Source organism: Ceratotherium simum, chromosome 21 (genome assembly GCF_057802395.1).
Source record: "Ceratotherium simum simum isolate JZ-2026a chromosome 21, ASM5780239v1, whole genome shotgun sequence".
Lineage (NCBI taxonomy): Eukaryota > Metazoa > Chordata > Mammalia > Perissodactyla > Rhinocerotidae > Ceratotherium > Ceratotherium simum.
This window is the reverse complement of record NC_141920.1, coordinates 16,557,597-16,580,394: the sequence shown is the minus strand read 5'-3', so window position 1 is coordinate 16,580,394 and position 22,798 is coordinate 16,557,597. Positions and strand designations below refer to the sequence as shown.

The 22,798-nt window shown below is 52.4% G+C and overlaps 2 protein-coding genes across 12 annotated transcripts in view; one reads left to right on the top strand and one right to left on the bottom strand.

Moving 5' to 3' along the window:
- PKIG (cAMP-dependent protein kinase inhibitor gamma) overlaps positions 1 to 10,409 on the top strand; it is a 79,888-nt gene extending 69,479 nt beyond the window's left edge. For 9 of the 10 annotated variants that reach the window (XM_087445233.1, XM_087445232.1, XM_087445230.1 and 6 more), the window contains 2 exons: positions 5,730 to 5,903; positions 9,667 to 10,409. In XM_087445233.1, the coding sequence (XP_087301359.1) occupies positions 5,753 to 5,903; positions 9,667 to 9,746 (231 nt within the window). In that variant the 5' untranslated portion in view covers positions 5,730 to 5,752 and the 3' untranslated portion in view covers positions 9,747 to 10,409. The remainder of the gene's footprint in view (positions 1 to 5,729; positions 5,904 to 9,666) is intronic. The other variant, XM_087445226.1, reaches the window with a different exon arrangement.
- A 503-nt stretch (positions 10,410 to 10,912) lies between these two features.
- Positions 10,913 to 22,798, bottom strand: part of ADA (adenosine deaminase) — a 30,139-nt gene continuing 18,253 nt past the window's right edge. For both annotated transcript variants that reach the window (XM_014787435.2, XM_087445223.1), the window contains 9 exons: positions 18,508 to 18,651; positions 16,631 to 16,746; positions 15,249 to 15,376; positions 14,461 to 14,532; positions 14,277 to 14,378; positions 13,937 to 14,001; positions 12,417 to 12,546; positions 11,712 to 11,814; positions 10,913 to 11,234 (listed from right to left, as the gene is read on the bottom strand). In XM_014787435.2, the coding sequence (XP_014642921.2) occupies positions 11,221 to 11,234; positions 11,712 to 11,814; positions 12,417 to 12,546; positions 13,937 to 14,001; positions 14,277 to 14,378; positions 14,461 to 14,532; positions 15,249 to 15,376; positions 16,631 to 16,746; positions 18,508 to 18,651 (874 nt within the window). In that variant the 3' untranslated portion in view covers positions 10,913 to 11,220. The remainder of the gene's footprint in view (positions 11,235 to 11,711; positions 11,815 to 12,416; positions 12,547 to 13,936; positions 14,002 to 14,276; positions 14,379 to 14,460; positions 14,533 to 15,248; positions 15,377 to 16,630; positions 16,747 to 18,507; positions 18,652 to 22,798) is intronic.

Here is a 22,798-nt window from a genome sequence, read left to right as displayed (position 1 = left end):
AAAGAACAAATGACAAGTAAAAAATACTTGTAACTTTTCTTAAGGCAAAAGACTAATTTCCTTAATATATAAAGAACTCCAACAAATCAATAAGAAAAAGAGCTACAATCTGATAGAAAAATGGGTGAAGGGATTTGAACAAATTGCACAGAAAAGGAAATACACATGGAAAGATACTCAACTTCACTTGCAAGAGCAATACAAACTAAAATAATCAGATACTGTTTTCACCTTTTGGATAGGAAAAAAAAAAAAGACAGTGTTGATAAGAATATAGTAGAACAAAGTGCTCCTCATATATGTCCAATGGGAATTAAATAACCTCTGTGGAGGAGAATGTGGCAATATCTGTTACAATAAAAAAATTCACAAGTCTTTTAATGTGGCAATTCTACTTTTATGGAAACAACCCCAAAGTCCATCAATAGGGAAATAATTAAATCAGTTTACAGCAGTGAGACAACAGAGTAGCATGCAGCCAATAAATTTTTTTTAAAGATTTAGTTCTATAAAGACTTTGGGTTTATTTCTAGTGTTTTGATATAATCAGTGCAGCAGTGGCCTCAGGGTGATCTGGAATTGTTTCCAGGATATACTTTTAAATGAAAAAAAAGCAAGATGGAAAACATCTGCTTTAAACGAAAATTTTTATTTAAAAAAAGAGAAAAAGGAAAGGGAGGGAGCAAGGGAGGGGATATATATACAGTCATGTACCGCATAACGATGTTTCAGCCAATGATGGACCGCGTATATGATGGTGGTCCTGTAAGGTCAGCACCACGTAGCCTATGTGTAGTAGGCTATACCATCTAGGTTTGTGTAAGTACACTCTATGATGTTCATACAGGGACAGAATCACCTGACGACGCATTTCTCAGAACGTATCCCTGTCATGAAGTGACGCGTGACTGTATTGCAGACTCTCTCTGGAGGAAACACAAGACGTCCCTGCCTTGGGGAGGGGAGGGTATCGGTGAGAGGGAGGCCACCGAGCTTACTCTTTTTCCTTTTGTACCTTTTGAGTTTTATACCACAGGCACACATGTGGAAAAATGAAATAATTTTAAAAGAAAGTGGATGTTTCACTGTAAAAAAAACAAATTTAAAAGTCACTCTTAAATAATATTAATATATGTGATTACATCACTGAGATTCTTCTTCATTTAACAATACGTGAACATTTTCCCATGTCTTTTAAAAATATTCATAAACATTTTGATGCCTGAATGGTATTTCATTTTAATATAAATTAGTTAAATATGTATATATTTCTCTTTGTCCATTTAGGAGCTCATTTTGGTGTCTTTTTTACTCTTATAAATAATATAATAGAATATATATTATAAATATTAACATTATAATAATATTATAAATAATACTATGTTGAACATCTTTGTACATTTATTTTCGTGCACAACTTGGATTATTGTTTTAGAATAAATTATTATAAACTGACTTAGTGGCTCAGGGATGTGAAAAACGTTGAGGTTTCTTGATGCGTCTTGTCAAGTCCTCTCTAGAGAGGTCCTGGCAGTTTATACTCTCATTAACGACCATTTTCTGACGCAGTTTCTAACTGTGAGGATTCTTTCATTTCCCCATTTGCTGTTGACTTTAAAGAGCAGAGAGTGAGGGAAGAATACAGATGTTGAAGAAAAATGAAATTTTGCGATTGCAGTGTAGGTCCAAGAGCTCCCCAGACAAGACCCGTCTTTGGAATCGCTTTTCTCTCGGGGGTGGGGCCGGGGCAGCCAGAGCGCGTTGGCCCAGGATTGGGCTCTGAGCTTGGCACACTTTCCTCTCTGAGCCAGTAGGGTCAGCTTCCTGCACTGGGCAGCTCGTAAGGTCAGACGGGAAGGGTGGGAGCCTAGGGTGTCTGTTCCAGCGGGAAGCTGGCCTTTTAGATGGAGCCTGTAATCCATCCCACGGTGTCAGATCCTAGAGTTGGCAGACGAGCATCAGCCTGGTAGTTGATGGTGTACAGAGGTCCATCTCAGCAGTCTGAGAAGGAGGTGCTTTATCATCCCCACAGATAGCAGGCGAGGGAGGAAGATAGACAGACAGACAGATTCAAATTAATTCAATGAGGCTGGAGCCTGTGGGCTCAGCTGTCAGGATGAGGCCTTTCGGTCTGGCCTGGTGCAAGTCCAGTCACAAATCCCTGATATCATGGAGCCGACATTCTCGTTGGAGGACAGGAGCCGAAGAGACAGGGCTTAGGGAGACCGTGTGGCCTGCCCAGGTCTGTTCCTTCCCGTTGGCCACAGTGGGTGTAGTGGGGAGGATGACTCTGGGCCGAGAAGCCCAGGAGTCCGCCTGAGACCTTTCTGAGTCACAGCCATAAACTCACCTCACTGAGCTCAAAGGGCTGTTGTGGCAATTAAGTAAATGAGGTACGGAAAACAGGTAAGCACTTGGTAAATGTTACCTTTACTATTTTTTTTTGTGTGTGTGTGTGAGGAAGATCAGCCCTGAGCTAACATCTGCCAATCCTCCTCTTTTTTTGCTGAGGAAGACTGGCCCTGGGCTGACATCCGTGCCCATCTTCCTCCACTTTATATGGGACGCCACCACAGCATAGCTTGCCAAGCAGTGTGTCGGTGCGCGCCCTGGATCTGAACCGGCGAACTCTGGGCCGCTGCAGCGGACACGCGCACTTAGCCGCTTGCGCCACTGGGCTTTACTATTGCACCCCTACCTTTACTTTTATTGTTGGGATTGTCGTGATAATTTTTATTCTGTGTGATTATTGCAATATGTGATTATTGCAATAGGCCATTCCTCTGTTCTGAAGCTTTGAGCAATTGCCCCAGAGGGAGATTGCGGGAGTGCAACTTCTGTGACCAGCAGAAGGAGCCACCTCTGGAACTTCTGGGAATTCGGGTTTTTGCTGAGAAGGAGCCAGAGCACAACTAGGGCAACATCTTTCTCTGCAGGCAGCCAAGAGAAGATAGGCTGGGCGCGCCCTCTGCTGGAGCCTGGGGGATTGCCTCAGACAGAATTCTGGCCCTGCCTTTATTTTACAGGTCAGGTAACTCCTGAAGAACCTGAGAGGGGCAGTCTTGCTTGTGGCCTCGTGGCAGAGCCAGGTTCAAAACACAAGGTCATGTCTTTCCTCCTTTTCTCTTTCTGCTACAGGACACCACCTTGTCTTCTCTCTCTCATCTTTGAGTGCCCCCAAATTATTCTCTTGGTGTCTCTTCTGTGCTGGGTATTGTGGGGAGATGTGGGCGCAGCCTTCTATACTGGCCAGCCTCCCCTTACACACATGCACACACACACACCCAGTCCCCCCTTACACACAGGCACACGCACACACACACCACTCACTGACTGAGCCCAGCCCCCCTTACACAAACACTCTCTCTCTCTCTCCAACTCTCACTGACTTAGCCCCACCCTGGATGCTTTCCAGCACTCCCTGCCAATGTCAGTCACTTTCTGAAAGCATTACACAATAACTTGGGCTTATTACAAAAAGATAGTCTAATTGAAAGTAAGTTCCCCTTAATCACGAAGAACCTTGACAAGGTTTTTTCTTGTATCTGCCATCTTTCCCCACAGAAACTGGGTTTTATTTTAGGTGTGGTTTTGCAACCTACATTTTGCTGTGTCTGTACAGGTCCATCTAGTGCATTTCTTTAGGAATACTTAATAATTCTTGTAATGCCCAGCCTCCCGAGGGACCTTTGGGTGGCTCCCTACAGCTTGCTGTTACCGACCACATGCAGTAAATATCCTCACCCTGTCGAGAGCATAGGCATTGGCCTGAGTGTGTCTAGAGCAGGGGTTTGCTGGGCCCACCCCACTTGGAGGACTGTGAGCACCTACAGTCAGGCCAGTGGCTTAGACCACCCCCCACTTCCTAACTCAGGGTCTGCCACGTAGCCAGAGTCTCTGCGGTGACTGCGTGATTTGATTGCCTTCAAGAAATCATAGGTGCTCAATGAGACATACTAGTGTCCCCCTGGCAGATGAGCCTTTTTTATAGCAATACGTATTGTTGGCAAGGCTGCAGATAAAGAGACAAAATCTCATGTGCTGCTGGTGGGAATATAAAGAGGAACAATACTAAATTTCTACGTTTTTTCCCCTTAATTTTTTGTCATTATAAATACCACTGTGGCATTCAGGAAGGCAACTTGGAAACGTGTCAAAACAACGTGTATAAAAATTATTTCACCCTTCCCTTTAGCCCAGCAGTTCTGCTCCTAGGAACGTACTCTAAGGAAGTAACAAGAGATAGGCACAAAGATTTACATCAAGACCCAGTGCTTCTATAATGGGGGAAACTGGAAAATGTCTCCATGTTCATTTCTAGGGGACTGGCCAAATAAATTATGGTACATCCAAGTACACATATACAAAATCATCTAGAGGGAACTTTAATGACATGTTCTAGAATGTTCCAAAGAGCAGGCTATAAAATACAATGTGTAGTATGATCCCCAAATAATTTTTTTATGTATATGGCTTGTCTTTATATGTATAGTTCTCTTTTCTCTCTAGCCTGTATTATAAACTGCCAGGGCTGTTAACCACCATCTCTGTAGCAATAACTCCTAATTTCCTACCTTTCCTTCCCGTGCCGTCCCCCATCTCTCGTCTGAGCTCCCGCCCCATATCTCCATGTACCTACTCCACCTCTCCCCTTGGAGGGCTCACAGGCATCTCAGAGTTAACATGGTGAGACAGAACTCTTAATCTTCACCCCACTGTCACTCCTCAAAATATTCCTCCTCTGTTACTCCCCATCTTATAAACCACACTTCTGTCCACCTACTTATTCATGTCAGAAAGGTCACTTTTGCATCAAATACCAAGTCCTGTGCATTTGTCCTCCAAATTAATCTAGAATCTGTCTGACCCCCATCACCACCTCCTTCCTCCACCCACCATCTTCTTGCACCATCTTGAATTTCTGCAGGAGCTCCCTAACTTGCTCCCTTCTGGGCCCTGCTTGACCCAGATGCCAGAGTCATCTTTGAAAATGCAGATCTGATCGTTCATGACCTGGCCTAACCTAGCCCTCAGGACCAAGTTACAGATGTGATCTGGCCCCTGCCCAGCTCAGCAGCATCCTGAGTGTCACTGCCCCTCTCCCACCATACCCCAGCCTGCCGGCTCTTTCATTTCTTCATCCCACCAAGCCCTTCCCTCCTCAGAGCCTTCACACATGCTATTCCCCTCTCTGTAATGCTCTTCCTCTACTTGTCCAGATAATGCCTATTCCTCCTTAGAGCTCAGCTAAAACGTCACTTCCTGACTCCCCCGCCTTGGTCAGGCCTGGGTAGTCACTCTGCGCCCTGCCTTCTCCCTGGAGGCCCTGAGCACCATGGTAATTACTGAGGTATTAGGTACTCGAATGCTGCCCCCAGTAGACTGTAAGTCCCCTGAGGGCAGGGACCACGGCTGACTTGTTCTTTGCTGCATTTGCAGCATCTAAGCCAGTGCGTGGCACATGATATTGATAAGTAGATATTTATCAACAAATTTACTTAGAGAAAAGACAAAGGATCTTCTTTACAATGTTGATGCTGGTTTCCTGGGTGTGAAATTACTGGTGACTTATTTTGTTTTTTGTACTTTTCTGTGCTTTCTGTTTTGTCTTCAGTGATCAAGGCAGTACCTGTCATTTTTTCAAAAGACATCAGTGCTGGGGACCAGAGCTGAGTCTTCTCTGCAGAATGCACCTGACTCACCTCTGCCCTCCCGTCCTGTCCCCACAGGCCTGAAGAGCGATGCACCAGGCATGATGGAGGTCGAGTCCTCCTACTCGGACTTCATCTCCTGTGACCGGACGGGCCGTCGGAACGCGGTCCCTGACATCCAGGGAGACTCTGAGGCTGTGAGCGTGAGGAAGCTGGCTGGAGACATGGGCGAGCTGGCAATCGAGGGGGCAGGTCAGAACCCACGGGTCTCGAGCACTCCTGCCTGGGGGAGACCCTCTTCTGGGCTCCTAGACTGCCTGCTCACTCTCAGAGAAGAAACGGCATTTAAATCAGGCCCTAGTCCCATGGGCAGTGGCGAAGAGTCCAGCCAGTCTCTACGCTGGAGGGTGCCAGTGTCTCAGGCTGGAAGGACCCTCTGGCCGGGCATCCTGGGCTCTTCCCTTTCTCCTCACCTCCATCCATCCACAAGTCCCGTCAGTTCTCCTCCAAGGTACCTCCCAGCACCCTCCACGTCTCCGCATCCCCACAGCCACCACCGGGCTCAGGCCACTCACAGCCCATCCCTGGCCGACTGGAGAAGCCACTTCCCCGGCCCCCCACACCAGTCCCACCCCTCCTATCTTGCTCTATACAACAGCTAGCTGGATTCCTCTAAACTGTCCTATCCCATCAGGCTTCTGCCCCCAAAATCCCCCATCACATGCAGAGTGAAGCTAAACTTGTTGCAGTGCCCTACTGAGTGACTGGGCCCTGCCTGCCTCTGGGGTCTCACCGGATGCCACTCTCCCCTCACCTTCTGCCCTCCAACCACACCTGCCTTTGCTCTGTTAAACACATCTTTCCTCTGCTAAAACATTCCTCCCAAGTCCTGTGGCTGCTGCCGCCTCACTCTCCAGCCAAGCTCCTACAGGTGCTCAGAGGGGCTTCCCTGATGGCTAAACCGTCCCTCCCCAGTCCCATGGCCCTCCTCACTCTCTGACAAGGTCTCGTGTGTTTAAATATGAGCTCCAGGAGAGCAGGGGCCTTCTGTTCTGCTGGTGTATAGCACGTGCTTGGAAACCACAGACTGAATGAGTGAATGAATGAATGAATGGCAGAAATAGCATCTGCCGCCTCACGTGTTGCCCGGGATGGCCCTCCTCCCTTCTCCCCTCCCTCTGTCCTTCCAGCGGACTGTGCTCAGCTCACTCCACTGGTCAGCCCTGGGACCTTCCCCTGGGAGCCTGCCCAGGTTCCCCCACACTGGTTACCGCCGTCTCCTCCCTGTCTTACAGCACCACTGAGGCTGTCCTTAAGAGGGCCACAACCCTGTTTTTCCCTGTGTAGCCCCGCAGTCCAGAGCCCCTGGCCCTTGCTGGCCAGAAATGACCTATGAGTACAGAACAGAGAAGACTTGGTAGTGGCATGGCCCCAACCCTCTGTTATAGATGGACAGACAGGCCCAGAGAAGTTGGGTGGCTTGCTCAGGGTCACGCAGCAAGTTAACATAGAACAAGAACATGGCTGCCCCTGACACTCTGCCCGAGGAACCCCACCCCAACGCCTTCCTTGCTCACGCTCGAGTGGTCTATCAGCGCTCCCTTGTCGTGTGGCCCCCAAACTCCTCACCCAGGCACATGAGCCTCCACAGAGTCTCACCCTGCTCACTTCCCCTCTTGTTTTTCTCCCCTGGTGCCTCTGATCCACCCAGAGTAAAGTACTTTGATTTCTCGAAAGCCCCCGATGGGCCGTCACACACTGCTGTCTCTGTCCAGTTCTTCCTGTCCACACCCCCCTCCCTGCCCCGCCTGGCTCACTTCTCCTCATTCTTGGAGACCCAGACTGCTCTGCTGAGAGGCCTTCCCTGACTGTATCCCCCTTCTCAGGCGCGGGGTGGTGCCTCTTCTCCTGGCCGCCTCGAGAATCCCAGTTAACACAACGCCCCTCCTCCGGGCTGTGAGCTTCTCCCGCGAGGGTCTGTCTTGTGCCCTCAGTGCCTGGTGGCATTGGGCACGTGATAGAGGTGCCTTATCAATGGCTGTTCAGGGACTGACTGAATGACCAGGGTGCCCAGCTGCCACCTGGGCGTGCTGCCAGGGGGCTCGCTCTCAGAGCTTCTCTGTCTGCACCTGCAGCTCTGGTAGACTGCTTTCTATCTCCCTCCACCTCAGCAGTGGTGGCCGCCCGTCTGTGTACCCAGGCCCCTCTCATACCCTTTTCCCCCATCCGATTTGAAATCCCTAAAGTGTTTGGGTCCTCTGGGTGAGTGACATTTGCCTGCCAGGGTGACATTTAAAAAGGGGACCTGAGGAAGGAACAGTGCTCGCTGCGAGGAAGTGAAGTACTCGTGGTGGAGTGACAGGCTGAGGAGCCTCCCAGCAGGCCCCGCAGTGAGCAGTTTGCACAGGCAGGTGTGGGCCGTGCTCAGTCCCACAGACTCACCGAGGGAGCAGAAATAGAGAGATTCTGATCCTGCAGGCCCGGGATGGGGCCCTGGAGGCTCTGTATGCTGAAAGCTCTCAGGAAACAGATGCACGGCCAGGGCAAGGGAAGGGGGGCCCCAGCCTTGGCCTGTCCCAAAGGCTTGGCCACCCAGCCTCCAGGGCTGTGGCCTGGTCATGCTCGTTAGCACTCCCCGAGCATGTCGTGTGCAAACCTGTGTCTTTCCGGATAGTTCCTTCTGTGGGGAGAACAAATGTTTCCTTCCTTTGTCTGATAGAGATAAACAACAGGCACGGCGGGAAGAAATATGAGTGCACTGCCCAGCAGTGTGTGACCATGAAACCTTCTGGGATCATGCTCAGAAACTTGCCCCATGGGAGTCCCCAGGGTGCTGGTTGGAGGGGAAAGTGCTCCAGGCCAGGAGGGAGCTGGGACTGGCACAGAGGAAGCAATTCCTCTGGCTGAGCCATTCCCACGTACCAGAGGACCAAGTACGGGCAGAGGTGTAACCATCCTTCCTTCATAGATCAGGAAGCAGAGGCTGAGAGAGATTAAATGCTTGCCCAAGGTCCCACAGGAAGGAAATGGCAGAGCAGATTACTGGGGAATCTGACGAGAAGGTTCCTGCTGGTCAGGGCCGGAGGCTCAGGGCCACATAGGGCATCAGAAGCTGGGAAATGTGCCTGAAGTGCAGTCTGGTTTGTCAGGCTTCTGGAGGGCCAGAAGGACCCTCTAGGACTGAGCCTTTGCTACAGGCACCAAGCCAGGAGAGGAAGGAGCCTTGGGGCGGGCGTCCGCGTTCTGCCTGCATCACTCACTACCACCAACACCCACTGCCCAGGACGGCTGTGAGGCCAGGTGAGGCCCTGTCGATGGCAGCCCTCTAAGGAGTGCTCCTTCATGGGCAGAACTTATGTTTAGTGGCAGGGACACTGGCTCCCTCCACCACTTGATCTCAGGCAAATCAGTTCACCTCTCTGAGCCTCAGTTTTCTCCTCCATGCTGTGTCATGCACCTGGTCACCCCTCCAGGTTGCTGTGTGGACCGCATGGAGCTCGGTGCAGGGGGGTGCATGTGAAGGGCTTAGCCTAGGGCTGCAGAGGCAGAAGCCCTCTAGGGAGTGGCTGGACTGGCCAGGACACAGCACAGTGAAACAGCCACGGCCTCCTTCCCAGCTCCTGATGCAGGCCACACCCTGGTACTCTCCTGAGCTGGCCTAGTTGGATGCCCTTTTCTGTCTTATAAGGACAACTTCCGTTCGCTGAGCACCTGTTACATGCTGGGCCTTCATTTCCCTCCACCTCTGGAGAACCTGCACAAATGTCCTGACCCTTCGCCTGATGCCTTTAGCTCCATCCTGGCCTTTAGTTGACTTCAATCATACTAGTAATACCGCATGCATTTTCTTTGTAAGAATTAAAATGTTACAGACAAGACTAAGGTTCCCTTTGGCTACCACCAACACAGTCCAGTTCCCCCAGGCTTATCCACCGTTACCACTTTGGCTGGGCCCTTCCAGACCTCCTTCTATGCTTTATGTTTGTGTACATGCTCCTCTTCCTCTCCTCTCCAGAAGGACAGGCAGAGGCGGGCGCCCCAGACAAGGAAGCTAGCAACCAGCCTGCGAGCAGCGACGGGACCACCTCGTCTTGAGTCTGACCTTGCCCAGGGAGGCTGGACGAGACACCTGCTGCGGATGGGGAGCCCTGGCACTGGCCCGGCAGCCTCTTCTCTGAGCTCTGTGTCCCCGGCAAACCAGCCCAGACTGAAAGGCACTCCTGGGGCCGTTGTGGCCCCTACCCTGGGAAGGCCCTCTGCCCGCACCCACAGGCTCCACGCTCCACCATCTCCTCACCATGGCCTGATACACTTTCAAGACGGTAACCACAGGCTGTTCTTTATTCAGCGGGCACGGGGACTCAGGGGCTGGGCCCTGCCCACCTGGGTAAGCAGCCCACCCGAGAACGCTCCTCTCACAGGCGTCCTGGGCAGGGACCACGTCCCAGCTCTGCCCCCTCTTCAACCCTAACTTTCTGGGTCGAGACCTTCTTATCCTTTTTTTAAAAAACACTTTTAAACTTTTTAAAAACTTTAAACTTTTTTCAGCAGAGAGGGAGCTGACAATTCACTTTTTTTTTGGAAACCATGGTAAGCTAAACTCTTTGACCATCTATGCAGCTCTGAGGTTCCCTCATGGAGCTTCACAGATCATTTTTAGGGAAGGGATTTTGTGCTCAAAACTATCAACTCTTTGCCCTTTCTACCAAGATAAGTGACACCTAGGACCCAGGAAATAAATGCTGATGATTTGTGTGACTGGTTTAAGATGATTATTTCTCCTTTAAACAGCACACCAGGGGCTGGGCCTTGTTTTCCCCAAGTCCACAGTTAGCTGGGACGCATTGCTGCCCCAGGCGTCCATGGAATGAAGTACCTGAGAAGATGCTGGTGTTCCGCAGAGGTTGGCGCCACTCCTTAGGGCCCGGTGTCTGATGAATCTTCCATCTCCCCCCCTCACCCCAGTCCACAGCTTCAGGAACCCAAAAGGAAGGTTTTCCCCTTAAAACTTAGAGTAGGAGGGGCTAAGAGTTCAGGGAACATTTAAGCTGACAACTTTCAAGAGAAGGCTTATTTCTTCTGGAGGGAGGGGAGGCTGTAGGCCCCTCTTAGCCCCCAGCAGTGAAAGCTCTGGCCTCCCAGTCACAACCCTCACGGGGCTCTCGGGGCCCTGCCATCAGGCGGGCTGCCCAAGTCTGGGAGTCCCCAAGGCTCCCTCTAGTCTCACTTCACCCAGGACCACAGCACCTCACACCATGTGCTACACGACACCAGACAGTAGCTTCTTTATTGAGCACCAGACTTTCAGCCATGAGTCACCACAGGAGGAGGGTTTCAGAGTTATCTAGGCCCTGGCCCTGAGCTGGGCACAGAATCAGAGGAGAGGTGTGGCCGTGCCGAGGTATGCGTGTGTAGAGAGACGAGCACACAGCCTTCAAGAGCATCGGTAGCTGAGTATGGAAATCATAGTCTTCCCGGAAGGAGTACAGGTAAGAGTGTCGCTTGACCCCACAGAGTTGTGAAGACTCCATCCACGGGGTAAGGGCACGGAGAGGCAGCCATGACGTCTTCAGTTCTTCCCGGCTTGCCAGATCAGAGAAGCAGAAAGATTAGGCAACTGGTAGCACCCAGGATGTGAAAAAAAAAATCACAGAACATCAGAGCCAGAGAAGAATCCCCTTCTACAGATGAGGAGACTGAGGCTTAGAGCAAAGGAATGCCTTGCCAAGGCCACACAGGAAGGAAGGAGCAGAACAGAGCTGGGACCTGGGCCCAACTCCCTGCCCTTGGCTTTGGGCGGCCATGAAGATGCCCCAAGTGGCCAAGACCTTTTGTACTAGGCTTCAGAAAGTCTCCCCTTTAGCCTCTAGACAGCATTATACAGAAAATAAGCCATCTAACAAGAAGCTGTCACCAGCCAGGGCCCTGTAACCAGGGAGTCATCACATATCCATGGGTGCTGCCCAAGAAAGGAAGGGAGGGCATATTGCTAGGAGTCCTGCAGAAAGCCAGGCTGGATCCAGGGCAAGTGAACGGCCCTGAAGCTCAGACAGAATGTACCTGCAGTGGCCGAAGATGGCATCCCATAGGCTTTATAGAGCAGCTCAAGAAGCTCCCTCTTCTCATCTTCTGGGAGGAAACTGGACTTTGCCGCATTGATATTCTGGAAGAGCCAGCATGGCAGACAACATGGAACCAGAGGACACAGAAGGGAACCCGTGGCAATCTAGTGATGGCCCATCCTCTTTGTTAAATATGGGCAATTAAGCTCAGAGGGAGAAGGACTTGTCCAAGGTCACACGGCAGCAAGTGACAGAGCAGACACCATGAGGTTCTGTGTTCTCATAGTGGCCCTTCATGATAGAAGGAAACTGGAGAAACCTTTGAGAGGGTGGCATGTGTGGGGCCAGACACTCCTGCACAGACAGACTCAGGGTATGGTAACCCTTAAAACCAAGGGCTCAGCCTGATCTGTGAATGGCCTGAAAAGTGTGTGCAAAATTTTAATAGCTGGGCACACCTTTCTGGGGAGAGTGTTGACACTTTGAGGGTACTCAACCCAAGCAAAGGATAAAAAACCTAGTCCTAGGTCAGGACGTCAGCCAAAGATGTCTTCTCTGTGGAAGGCATCTAACTCTCCATCTGGCTTGGCCTGTTGAGGCCAACTCACTCGTCTCCAGAGGTTCCAGGCCCTGGACAGGGCTTGCAGGCCTCGCACACTCCCAGGGCCCAGAGTCAGGGCTGACAGGGCTCACACTCACTCACCAGTCTCTTGAACTCCTCTTCGGTAAAGCCCATGTCCCGTTTGGTCATCTGGTAATCAGTATCCAGGGTGGACTTGAAGACGAGTGGGTCATCGGTGTTGAGCGAGTAGTTAGCCTGGTCATTTTTGAACCTGGATATAGGGCGGGGGGAGAGAGGGAGAAGAGCCTCCCTTTACTCTTCTGTATACAGTCACTGTACACCGACTTCCACACTCCTCTGAGCCTCGTGGCATCCTTAGATAGACCTGGAAGATCTCTTCATTGTACAGAGGAAGAAACAAATCCAGAGAATGCGGGTGACTGGTCCAAGGCCACATAAGTAGCAACTCCAGACTCAAACCCATCCAGCCAGGCCAGAGCCAGGCAAAGGCAGACGAAGAGCCAGGTGGAATGGGGGCTTGGGGAGGCCACAAAAGCAACGCCCTCCTCCAGCCAGCCTTCCCCTTCACGGCCAACATTCTGGGAGAGTTATCCGCACCCTACTCCTGTCATCGTCAATCCCACTGGGACCCAGCTCTTGAGACACACCATGGAAACTGTTCTTGGCTCCATCCCCAACTACCGTCTTGTTAAATCCAATGGACCTTTCCTAGCTCATACCTCACTCAACTCGGGTAGCAAAATTTTCCACTGTTGACTATTCCTAGAACCTTTTTCATCAATTTCTTGGACATCACACTTGGCTCTCTTCCACCTGTCTATTCCGCCTGTCCCTTAAGTGTCACTATCCTTCTGGGTTCTATCCTAGGCCTTCTTGCCCCTTGTCTCCTGAGGCCATCCCTTCTCCTTCAACCACCATATCTGTGCAGATGACTCGAATTTTTCTCCAGCCCATGGGCTGTGTCCCCATGTGCCTCCAAGAACTTCCACTTGGACAGCTCAGAGGTACTGCACATTCCACGTTCCTAGAGCAGGACTTAGACCTCCTGTAATCAGAGTGTCAGAGCCTGAGCTCTTTCCCTTCTCATAAGCTTGGCAGATGGACCAGTGCTGGTCTGACCATGGTCACCCCAGGTTCTTGCTGTCCTTATCCTGTGTCAGAGAAAGGCTGCTTAGCCCTCCTGAGGCCTGATGCCACGCCCAGGGTTCAGTCATAGGACAGCCTGAAGAAGGGCCAAGGCCTAGACAGACTGCAGGGTGGGACCAGGGTAGGGTGGGACCAGGGTAGGGTGGGACAGACCCTCTAGGGGAAAGCTTCAAGATGGTGCTCGGGGCAATGCCCATAGGTCCCAGGAGCAGAGACCATGTGAGCAGGAGGGACTCATCTTCCCCATGCCAAGGAGGCAGAATCTAGAGTGTGGAAGCTTCCCTTGGGGTAGCAGGACATTCTGCTATAGCTGAATGAGCTATAGGCCCCCAGCTCTATTATCTAGTAGCTGGGTGATGTCGGTCACCTTAACCTTGCCTGCTTCCCAAGGATTTGAAGAGATTTCGCATCCCGAGGCCTAGCCTCGACATTTCCTTCCCACCCTTGGCTTTCCTGGTACAAAACTGAAAGGGGCCCCGGGAAGCAGGCCTCACCGAACGACCGCGTGCTCCGTGTCCGGCTTCCAGGCGCGTGTGAGGTAGCTGGACCAGGGGCAGACCTGGGAGAGCAGGCGTGTGGCTGGCACGGACACTCCCAGGCCATGCCGACCCCTCCCCTATGCCCTGGCGCTGGCGCCCCCTGCTCTGGCACCGTTCTTGCCACGGTCACCCTGGCTGCCTTGCTGCTGAATCCCACGAACGGCAGTCCTGCTCTTCCTCCACCACCTCGCTGCCCTAATGCCCACTCCCGCCATGGCTTGCCCTGCTCCTTCAGCTCCTGGGACCCTCTCCTGGCGTTCCACCTCTCTGAACGCCCCCTCCCTGGCCCCCTCACCTCAAAGTGCATGTTTTCCTGCCGCAGCCTCTCGTAAAGGGCCTCGTCCTCCAGGGTGTCGTAGCCATGTCCCACCCTCTCCGCCTTAAGTATATCCACAGCCTGCAGAGAAGCAGAGTGGAGCCCAGTACGGGGTGGGGAGGAAGCGGGGAGAAGGGCCCCACGGCCAGCCCAGCGTCCTCACCTCTCTCACCGCCTCCGCGGAGCCCACCTCCCCGGCGTGGACTGTGCGGTGAATGCCACTCTTCACAGCTTCCTGCAAGGGCAAGCGCCAGGTCGCGGGCAGCCCGGGGAGGCCCCCACGGGCCCTGCCTTCACTGCACTTTGGGTGTGGAGTTTGGGCAGGCTTGAACCATGGCCACAGTCTGGCCGGCCTGCTTCAAGATGGGGAAGTCTGGTCTTTTATTTTCTTATTGTTATGTAAATGGTAGCTGTCATTTATTAGATAGGTATGTGTTAGGCACTCTACGAAATGGTTTGTGTACATTATCTTATATTCATAGCTATTATAATCCTTATTTTACAGCGGGGGACACTGAGGCTCAGGAAAATTAAGTAACATGACCAAGGGCAAACAGCTGGGAAGTGGGGAGCCAAGCTCTGAACCTGGGCAGTGAGACTCCAGAGCCCCCGTCTTAACCCCATGCTGCACCCTTTCACGGGAAGGGCATCATCAGGCTTCGAGATGTCTGCTCCAACTCAGTTATCCCAGCAGATGAAACGGAGGCCCAGAGAAGAGACCATTTTGCGCAAGGTCACACAGCTCACCATAGGCAGAAACAGCTCAAATGCAGGACTCGCAATACCAATGGGGTCTTTATACCAAATTTCCAGTTTCTAAAGTTGCCAGACCCAACTAAGACACACTTGGGAACCCAGAATGCCTCACACTCCCCAGTCTGTGTGACTTCTCCCTCCTGTGGGTGGAGACAAGCTCACCCAGTGCCAGCCTCTCCTCCCCTCAGGACCCACCTCGTAGGCTTTCACGTGTCCTGGGAAGAGGCTGCTTCCTTCAATGGTCTCGTCTCCAGCCAGGTCTATGGCCACCACGGTCTGCTGCTGGTACTTCTTACAGAGCTCCAACACCTCGGGGGACCAGTCTGCAGGAGAGATGCCCACCTGTCAGCAGCATCGAGGAGAGACATCCCTCCAGCTCTCCTGCTGGCTGGCCCACCCACTCACCCCTACCCACCACCCGAGGCCAGCTCAAGACAGAGGGCCCAATGTCTTCCAACCTGACTGCCATGGCCTAACTACACGGCTCTCAGCAAACTGCTCTGACCAGGGCCTTGTTTCTCCCCGTCTCAGGAACACCACCCACTACCACACAGGGTCACGGCAAGTCTCTGCCAATGCCAGTGTGAAAAGGACCAGGGTCAGGGCGTGGGCTCAGTAAGGGACACATGGGCGTTCTTGCACTTGATCCCCACGATAACCCTCAAGGTGGGCTTACTCCCACCTAGCAGATGAGGAGGTGGAGGCCCATACCGTTTAACATTTAAATCTAAAACATAACTCACACTGGTGTTGCTAAATGTATTGCTAATGGACTATGGACCCTTAACCAATAAAGTTATCATGAAATGTTTAAAAAGAACGAATAGTCACAGGCTTTGGAACCAGATGGCCCTGGGTTCAAATCTGGACTTCGTGCCTTCCTGATTGAGGAACAAGAGGCTTCACGCCTTTCTGCCTCAGTTTCCTCATCTGTCAACTGGGGATAAACAATGGTGGTCCTACCGCACGGGCTGCTGCCAGGACTGAGAAAATACAGGCAAGTCACCTGGCACAAGCAGGCCCTAAAGGGGGCATTCGCCCTTTCCTTTGGGTCTCACTACTCCTCAGAGCGGAGAATGAGGTAAGCACAGTCACCTCCGTGACAATGCGTGTCTGAGGTCCAGAGAGGTGCTGTGACTTGCCCAAGGTCACACAGTGAGGCTCTGCCCCTTGGAAGCTCAAGCCCTGGAGATCTGATCAGTGTCTGTCACAAGGGAGACCCCTCAGAAATCCCAGAAATCAGACCTGGGATGAGGCCTGGCCCACAGGGACTCAAGGGAGGACCATGGGCTTAGATTTTTTCCTACTGTTCAGGCTCCTCTGGTTTTGAGCCTCCTGCAGGTCACGTGACTGTCAGGCCCCTGTCTCCCTAGGAAGAGAAGTCTCTGTTGCCAGGAAGTTCTGAGCCTGCCCAGGGAGGCTGTGATGGCTTCAGGAAGCCCCAAGGCCTGCTGATGGGCTCCAGGGATACCATGGGGTGGTGGGGGCACGGGGGAGAACCAGGTCCAGCCCCAGTGCCAGGCCAGGAGGTTGGGGTCATTGTCAGATGGGCAGGGCAGGGCCAAGGTCATACTCACTGGGCTGGTCGCGCATGCAGCACAGGATGGACCGCACCTTCACCCCAAAGTCTCTCTCTCCCTCCTGTAGGCCCTGGCTCACTAGGGCCACCACCTCATCCGGGGTGAGGTCCCCTCTGTGTGGGGAGAGGAGTAGGGATGGGCCTGAGACAAAGGAAGGTCTAAAGGACAGCCCTGGGACTAGCACAGAGGATGGGGGAGGGGGAGGAAGGGAAGGAGGGAGGGGAAGAAAGGGAAGGAGTGAAGGGAAGGGGGGAAGGGGGGAGGGAACAAGGAGGGGAGGGAAGGGGGAGGGAAGGGGAGGGAAGGAGGGAAGGGAAGGAGGGGAGGGGAGGAGAGGAGGGGGAGGGGAGGGAAAGAGGGAAGGGGAGGGAAGGTAAGGGGAAGGGAAGGGGAGGGAGAGGGAGGGAAGAGAAGGAGAGGAGGGAAGGGGCGGGAAGGGGAGGGAAGGAGGGAAAGGGGGGAGGGAAGGGGAAGGAGGGAAGGGGAGGGAAGGGAAGATCGGAAGGAAGATGGGAAGGGGAGGGAAGGGAAGGAGGGAAGGGGGAAGGAAGGGAAGATGAGAAGGGAAGATGGGAAGGGGAGGGAAGGGAAGGAGAGAAGGGAGGAAGGGAAGGGGAGGGAGAGGGAAGGAAGGGAAGGGGAGGGGGAGGGAGGGAAGAGAAGGGGGGAGGGAAGGGGGGAGGGAAGAGAAGAAGGGGAGGGGGGGAGGGAAGGGGGGAGGGCTGGTAAGGTGAGACCAGGTCACATGACCTTCTGATACACGGAAGCTGATGACAAGTCTTGTGGGAAGGGGAGCAAAGGGGCTTCCTCGAGGGGGATGCACTCCCACTCCAGCAGAGACTGCCAGAAGCTCACCCACATCCCTCCTCTCCTCTCCTTCCCAGGCAGCTGCTGGACTACATTTCCCGGTCTCCCCCACAAATTCGTGTGGCCACAAGACCCAGCTGTGGTGACTGAATGTGGGCTCAAGTGATGTGTACCCCTTCTGAGCCTGGCGCCTCAAAACCCCAAACACTCCTTAATCCTCTCTTCCTCTTCTGAATGGCTGGAATAAAAATGACCCCCAGGGCGACCTTGAGACCCACATATTGTAGATTTAGCCTAAGTCCAAGAAGGAGTGGAGAGTTGCCATCCACCCAGAATTGTTACCTGACCGAGAACTCTATTTCTGACTTACTTGCCTGGGGAGAGGGTGGGGAGAGGAGGAAGAGGAGTCTTCCAGGAGAAGCCCCCTCCCCTAGTAACCCATTGCCTCGGAGGAAAGACTGAGGAAGATGGCCCCAAGCCCTAGCACACCCCCTTCCAGCTTCCTTGGAACTGCCTGGGCACTTGGAGACCTGGAAAGGATGTCCCAGTGTGTGTGTGTGTGTGGGTGGGTGGGGGTGTTAGACCCAGCCGTCCCCCCAGATGGAGAGCACTGCTAAGCTGGGGCCTGGTCTGATTCTCGCTTGTCCACATGTATGAGAGCCATGGCTAGAAGTGGGGCAGGGTTGTTGGGGAATACCAGTTAGAGATCCCTGGGGTCCAGGCAGGGGGCAGGAATGGGCCAGACCCCCTTCAGCTGCAGGGTCAGAGCAGGACCCCTGGAAGTCAGTGGATAAGCAGATTAATGTTGCCAGACTGCAGGCCTGTGTCTAGAACTAGGGCTGGCAAGACGCAGCCAAATGCTCTTGCCCAAGGTAGAACATAAGCCCAGGTGGGGGGCGGGAACCACATCTCTCATGACTGAGTTAAGCCCATCTTTCTGAGGGCATGGACCACATGGGGGGCAAAATCAAAGTCTTGTGTCAGGGCCTCCTGACAGTCTGTCCCTCAGGTCTCAGGATGGACCACTCTCTACAGCCTCAGCACAACTCCTCCAGGGGGTCACTCACTCAGCCTGGTTCCAGAAGATCGGCTCCACTTTCGAGTTGGCCAGCAGGTGCGGACTGTAGCGCACCTCCACATACACCACGCCCTCCTTGGCCTTCATCTCAACAAACTCGTAGGCAATCCTCTTGATGGCCTCCCGGGAGCCCCTGGGAAGGGAAGAGAAGAGTTGGGGACAACCTTCCCCAAGAGTCTGTAGTCTCTCCTTGGGAGCTGTAGGAGCAACAAGGCTGTCCCCAACCCTTGGCAGATTAAAGCCACTTCTGGCCCCCAATCCTTCATCCCCAGCCCCAAGCTCTGGGCAGCCTCTGGAGAAGATCCTAGAAGCACAGCAAGTCCTGGCAGCTCTGCTTCCAAACCATATGCCAGTTCTCACCCTTCCACACTGGTTCCAACCACCTCCTCTCTAACTGGCCCCCCATCTCCACAATTGCCTCTAACCCTGCTCTCCGCCCAGCAGCCGGAGCAAACTCTTAAAAATCTAAGCATATTGCACCTCCACTCTGAACCCTAATGGCTCCCCACCACCTAGAGTGAAACCCCAACTCCGTGGCCCAGCCCACAGGCCTAGACAATCCAGCCCTGCCCACCTCCCTAGCACCTTCCAGCTCACTCATTCCTTGAGGCCACCAGAGCCCTCTTTCTGTCCCAGGAAAGTCAGGCTTGTCCCCACGTCAGGGCCTCTGTGTTTGCAGCTCCCCTGGCCTGCATGTTTTTCCCCCAGATCGTCCTGTCCTCTTCGCCTCCCTCCATTTAGATCCCAGCTCTAGCATCACCTCCTCAGAGAGGCCTTCCCGGACAACCTTATCTTAAAGCGGCCCCTCCACCATTCTCTACCCCTTCCCCCAGGGCTTTCGTTTTCTCAGTGGCCCTCATCACCAGTGACATTACATATCACATGGGTTTCTTTATTGGCTGATTTTGCATCTCCCCTACTAGAATGTAGCCTATGTGAGGCAAGGACCCCCCATCCGTCTTGTGGTGGCTATGACCCCTGAGCCCAGGACAGAACCCAGGATGTGGTCGCCAAATATTTGTTGAGTGATGGATGTAGGCCAGCAGGAAATAGAAATAAGAGAAAAGGACACACAGTAGCAACAAAAACAAAAATAGGCAAGTGGGATTGCATGAAACTAAAAAGCTTCTGCACAGCAAAGGAAACAATCGACAGAGTGAAAAGGCAACCTTTAGGGGAAAATATTTGTAAACCATCTATCTGATAACGGGTTAATATCCAAAATATATAAGGAACTCAATGGCAAAAAACTAAATAATCTGATTAAGAAATGGGCAAAGGCCCTGAGAATAGACATTTCTTAAGAGAAGACACCCAGTGACCAACAGGAATATGAGACCGTGCTCAATCATCAGGGAAATGCAAATCAACCACAATGAGATATCACCTCACACCTGTCAGAATGGCTATTATCAAAAAGACAAGAGATAACAAGTATTGGTGAGGATGTGGAGAAAGGGGACCCCTTGTGTACTGTTGGTAGGAAAGTGAACTGGTGTAGCCACTATGGAAAACAGTCTGGAGGTTCCTCAAAAAATTTAAAAAAGAACTACCATACACTCTAGCAATCCCACTTTTGGGTATATATCCAAAAGAAATGACATCAGGATCTTGAAGTTATCTGCACTCTCATGTTCACTGCAGTATTATTCACAATGGCTGAGATGTAGAAACAACCTAAGTATCCGTTAACAAATGAATGGATAAAGAAAATATGATACACACACACACATGGGAACACTGTTCAGCCCTTCCTGCCGTTTGCACCAACATAGCTGGACCTGGAGGACATTATGCTAAGTGAAATAAACCAGACACAGAAAGACAAATACTGTCTGATCTCACTTATAAATGGAATCTAAAATAGTCAAACTCATAAAAGCGGAGAATAGAGTGGTGGTTGCCAGGGGCTGCGGGGAGAGGGAAACTGGGAGAGGCTGGTCAAAGTGTATGAACTTTCAGTTACACAAGATGAGTAAGTTCATGAGATCTACTGCATGCTGACTCTAGTTAACAATACTGTAGTGTATACTTGAACTTGCTAAGAGGGTAGATCTTAAGCCTTCTCACCACACACACAAGGTAACCACGTGACGTGACGGATATTAACCAGCTTGATTGTGATCATTTCAGTGTATATGTATATCAAAGCATCAAGTTGTACACCTTAGGTATATACAGTTTCTATTTGTCAATTATACCCCAATAAAACTGAAAAAGAGAGAGAAAAGCACACAGATGGACAACCCAGAGGGAACTCTGAGTTGAGGGAGACCTGGGACTCAGACTTTTAATAAAGCCTGAGTGGTTTCCCACTAAGTGGTTTCCCTAAATGTGGTTCCCACATTTATTTGCTGTGTGACTCCTGGTCTGTTAGTCACCCTCTCTGACACCTACATCAAAGGATTATTGTGAGGACAAATGAGTTAAATCACTTAAAACTCACCCAGGCCAGTGCTTGGAGCAGAGCAGACAAATGCTCAAAGTATTTTAGTTGCTACTCCTGCGTGTTGGCTCCAGAAGCAAGACACAGATTAACCTGCAAGGGCTACCATGAGTGTTGATCAAATGACAGTGGGGCCTGCCTCGCTGGAAGTTTCCAAACCGAAGAGGAGAACGGAATGGTTACTAGGACACAGCGGTGTGAGGGAGGGCGTGCAAGTGCTCCGAGAGCCCAGAGTGGGAAGAAAGTGCCCCGTGCTGGGGAACCGGCCTCCCAGGAGGAGGGTCATTGGAAGCACCCCTGCGGATGAGGATGAGGCAGCTGCAGCCTCTCCAGCGGGGAAAGTCCTGGGGGCGGGGTCAGGGCCTGGACCCTGGGCCTCAGCCCTGCTGCAGGGCAGCTGGTGCCCACTCTCCTTCCCAGACACCTGTGGCCTGACCTTCCCCTCAGCTGTGAGGCTCAGTCATTCCACACTGTGGCTGGCACTGTCCCAACCAAGGTGACAAAAATCCCTGCCCTCAGGAGCCTACAGTCTAGCAAGAGAGACAGGCAAGTAAATAAGTAAAATATAAAATATACAGTAGGTCAGATGGTGAAATGTTCTGTGGATACCAATAAAGCAGGGGAGGGGGTCCAGAAGAGTGAGTGGGAAGGGAGTGTGATTTTCAGTAGTACAGTCAGGGAAGGCATTTGAGCAGAGATGTGAACGAGGAGAGGAAGCAAGCCATGGGACATCTACCGGAACAGCATTCCAGGCAGGGGGCACAGCAAGCACAGAGGACCTGAGGTCAGGGGTACGCTCAGTGTCCAAGGGGCCACAGGAGGCTGATGAGAGGAGAGAGGGGAGAGCAAAGGGGTGAGTGGCAGGAGATGAGGGCTCTCATCTGACACCTGTGGATGGTGGCAAGGGGGTGGGGAGGCCAGAGTCTCGCAGGCTGTGGCCCCAAGGCCAGGCAGCTCTGAAGGAAATGATGTCTAAGGGCCTGGCCAGTGCGGGCCTTCGGGAAGCTGGGCCTCTCCTGTCTTGTGTCCAGAGAGACAGGAGCTACCTCGGGGGTGGCGTGGGAGAGGAGCCTCTGCTGTACAGGACCGGCCTGGATGTACGTTCTGGTGGGGGTGTCGGGGGAGAGGCGGCAGGGAGGCAGCACGCCTGTGCCAGTGTGTCTGCTTACCAGGGCCAAGGATGGGGGCAGGCAGTGCCCTCCTGGCTGAGCCCCAAAGCTTCCAGCAAGAAGCCAGCAGCCTTGGCGCACATCATCCTTCCCCAGGACTCCTCATACCTGTCCTGCCACTTATCTAGCCAACAGCCTCCATCTGCTCACACACCCTCACTGGTCCTCCAACCACCCATGCTTGGGCCATCCTCCAAACCTTTCCTCAGGCCTAACCCTCCGGACAATATCACACCCTCTCCATCCCAAGGCCCAGGCCACACTTCCTCCTCCAGGCAGCCTTCCCTGACTGCTCCCAGCCCCTCGACCTCTTTCCCCTCCTGAGCTCCTGCAGCACTGACTGCCAAGGCCCGATGCTCGCCTGCCTTGGGAAACTGCCTCATGCCAGGAAGCTCAAGGTGGCACTGGGGCAAGAATCTGGGCTCCACTCCTTGCCAGCTGTGTGGTCCCAGGCAAGCTCCTTCACTTCTGTGAGCCTTGATTTCCTCCTCCGCAAATGAGGAGTATGTCCACTTGGCAAGCCTGCTGACAACTACAAGAAGTATAATTCTGTGAGCTCTAAGTCTATTATATTCTCCTATACATAAGAGATATTCTGTGATTAAAAAATGGAAGGAATGAGGGGTAATATGAAAGCAGTAGTGCCAGGCTGTCACCAAAGGACG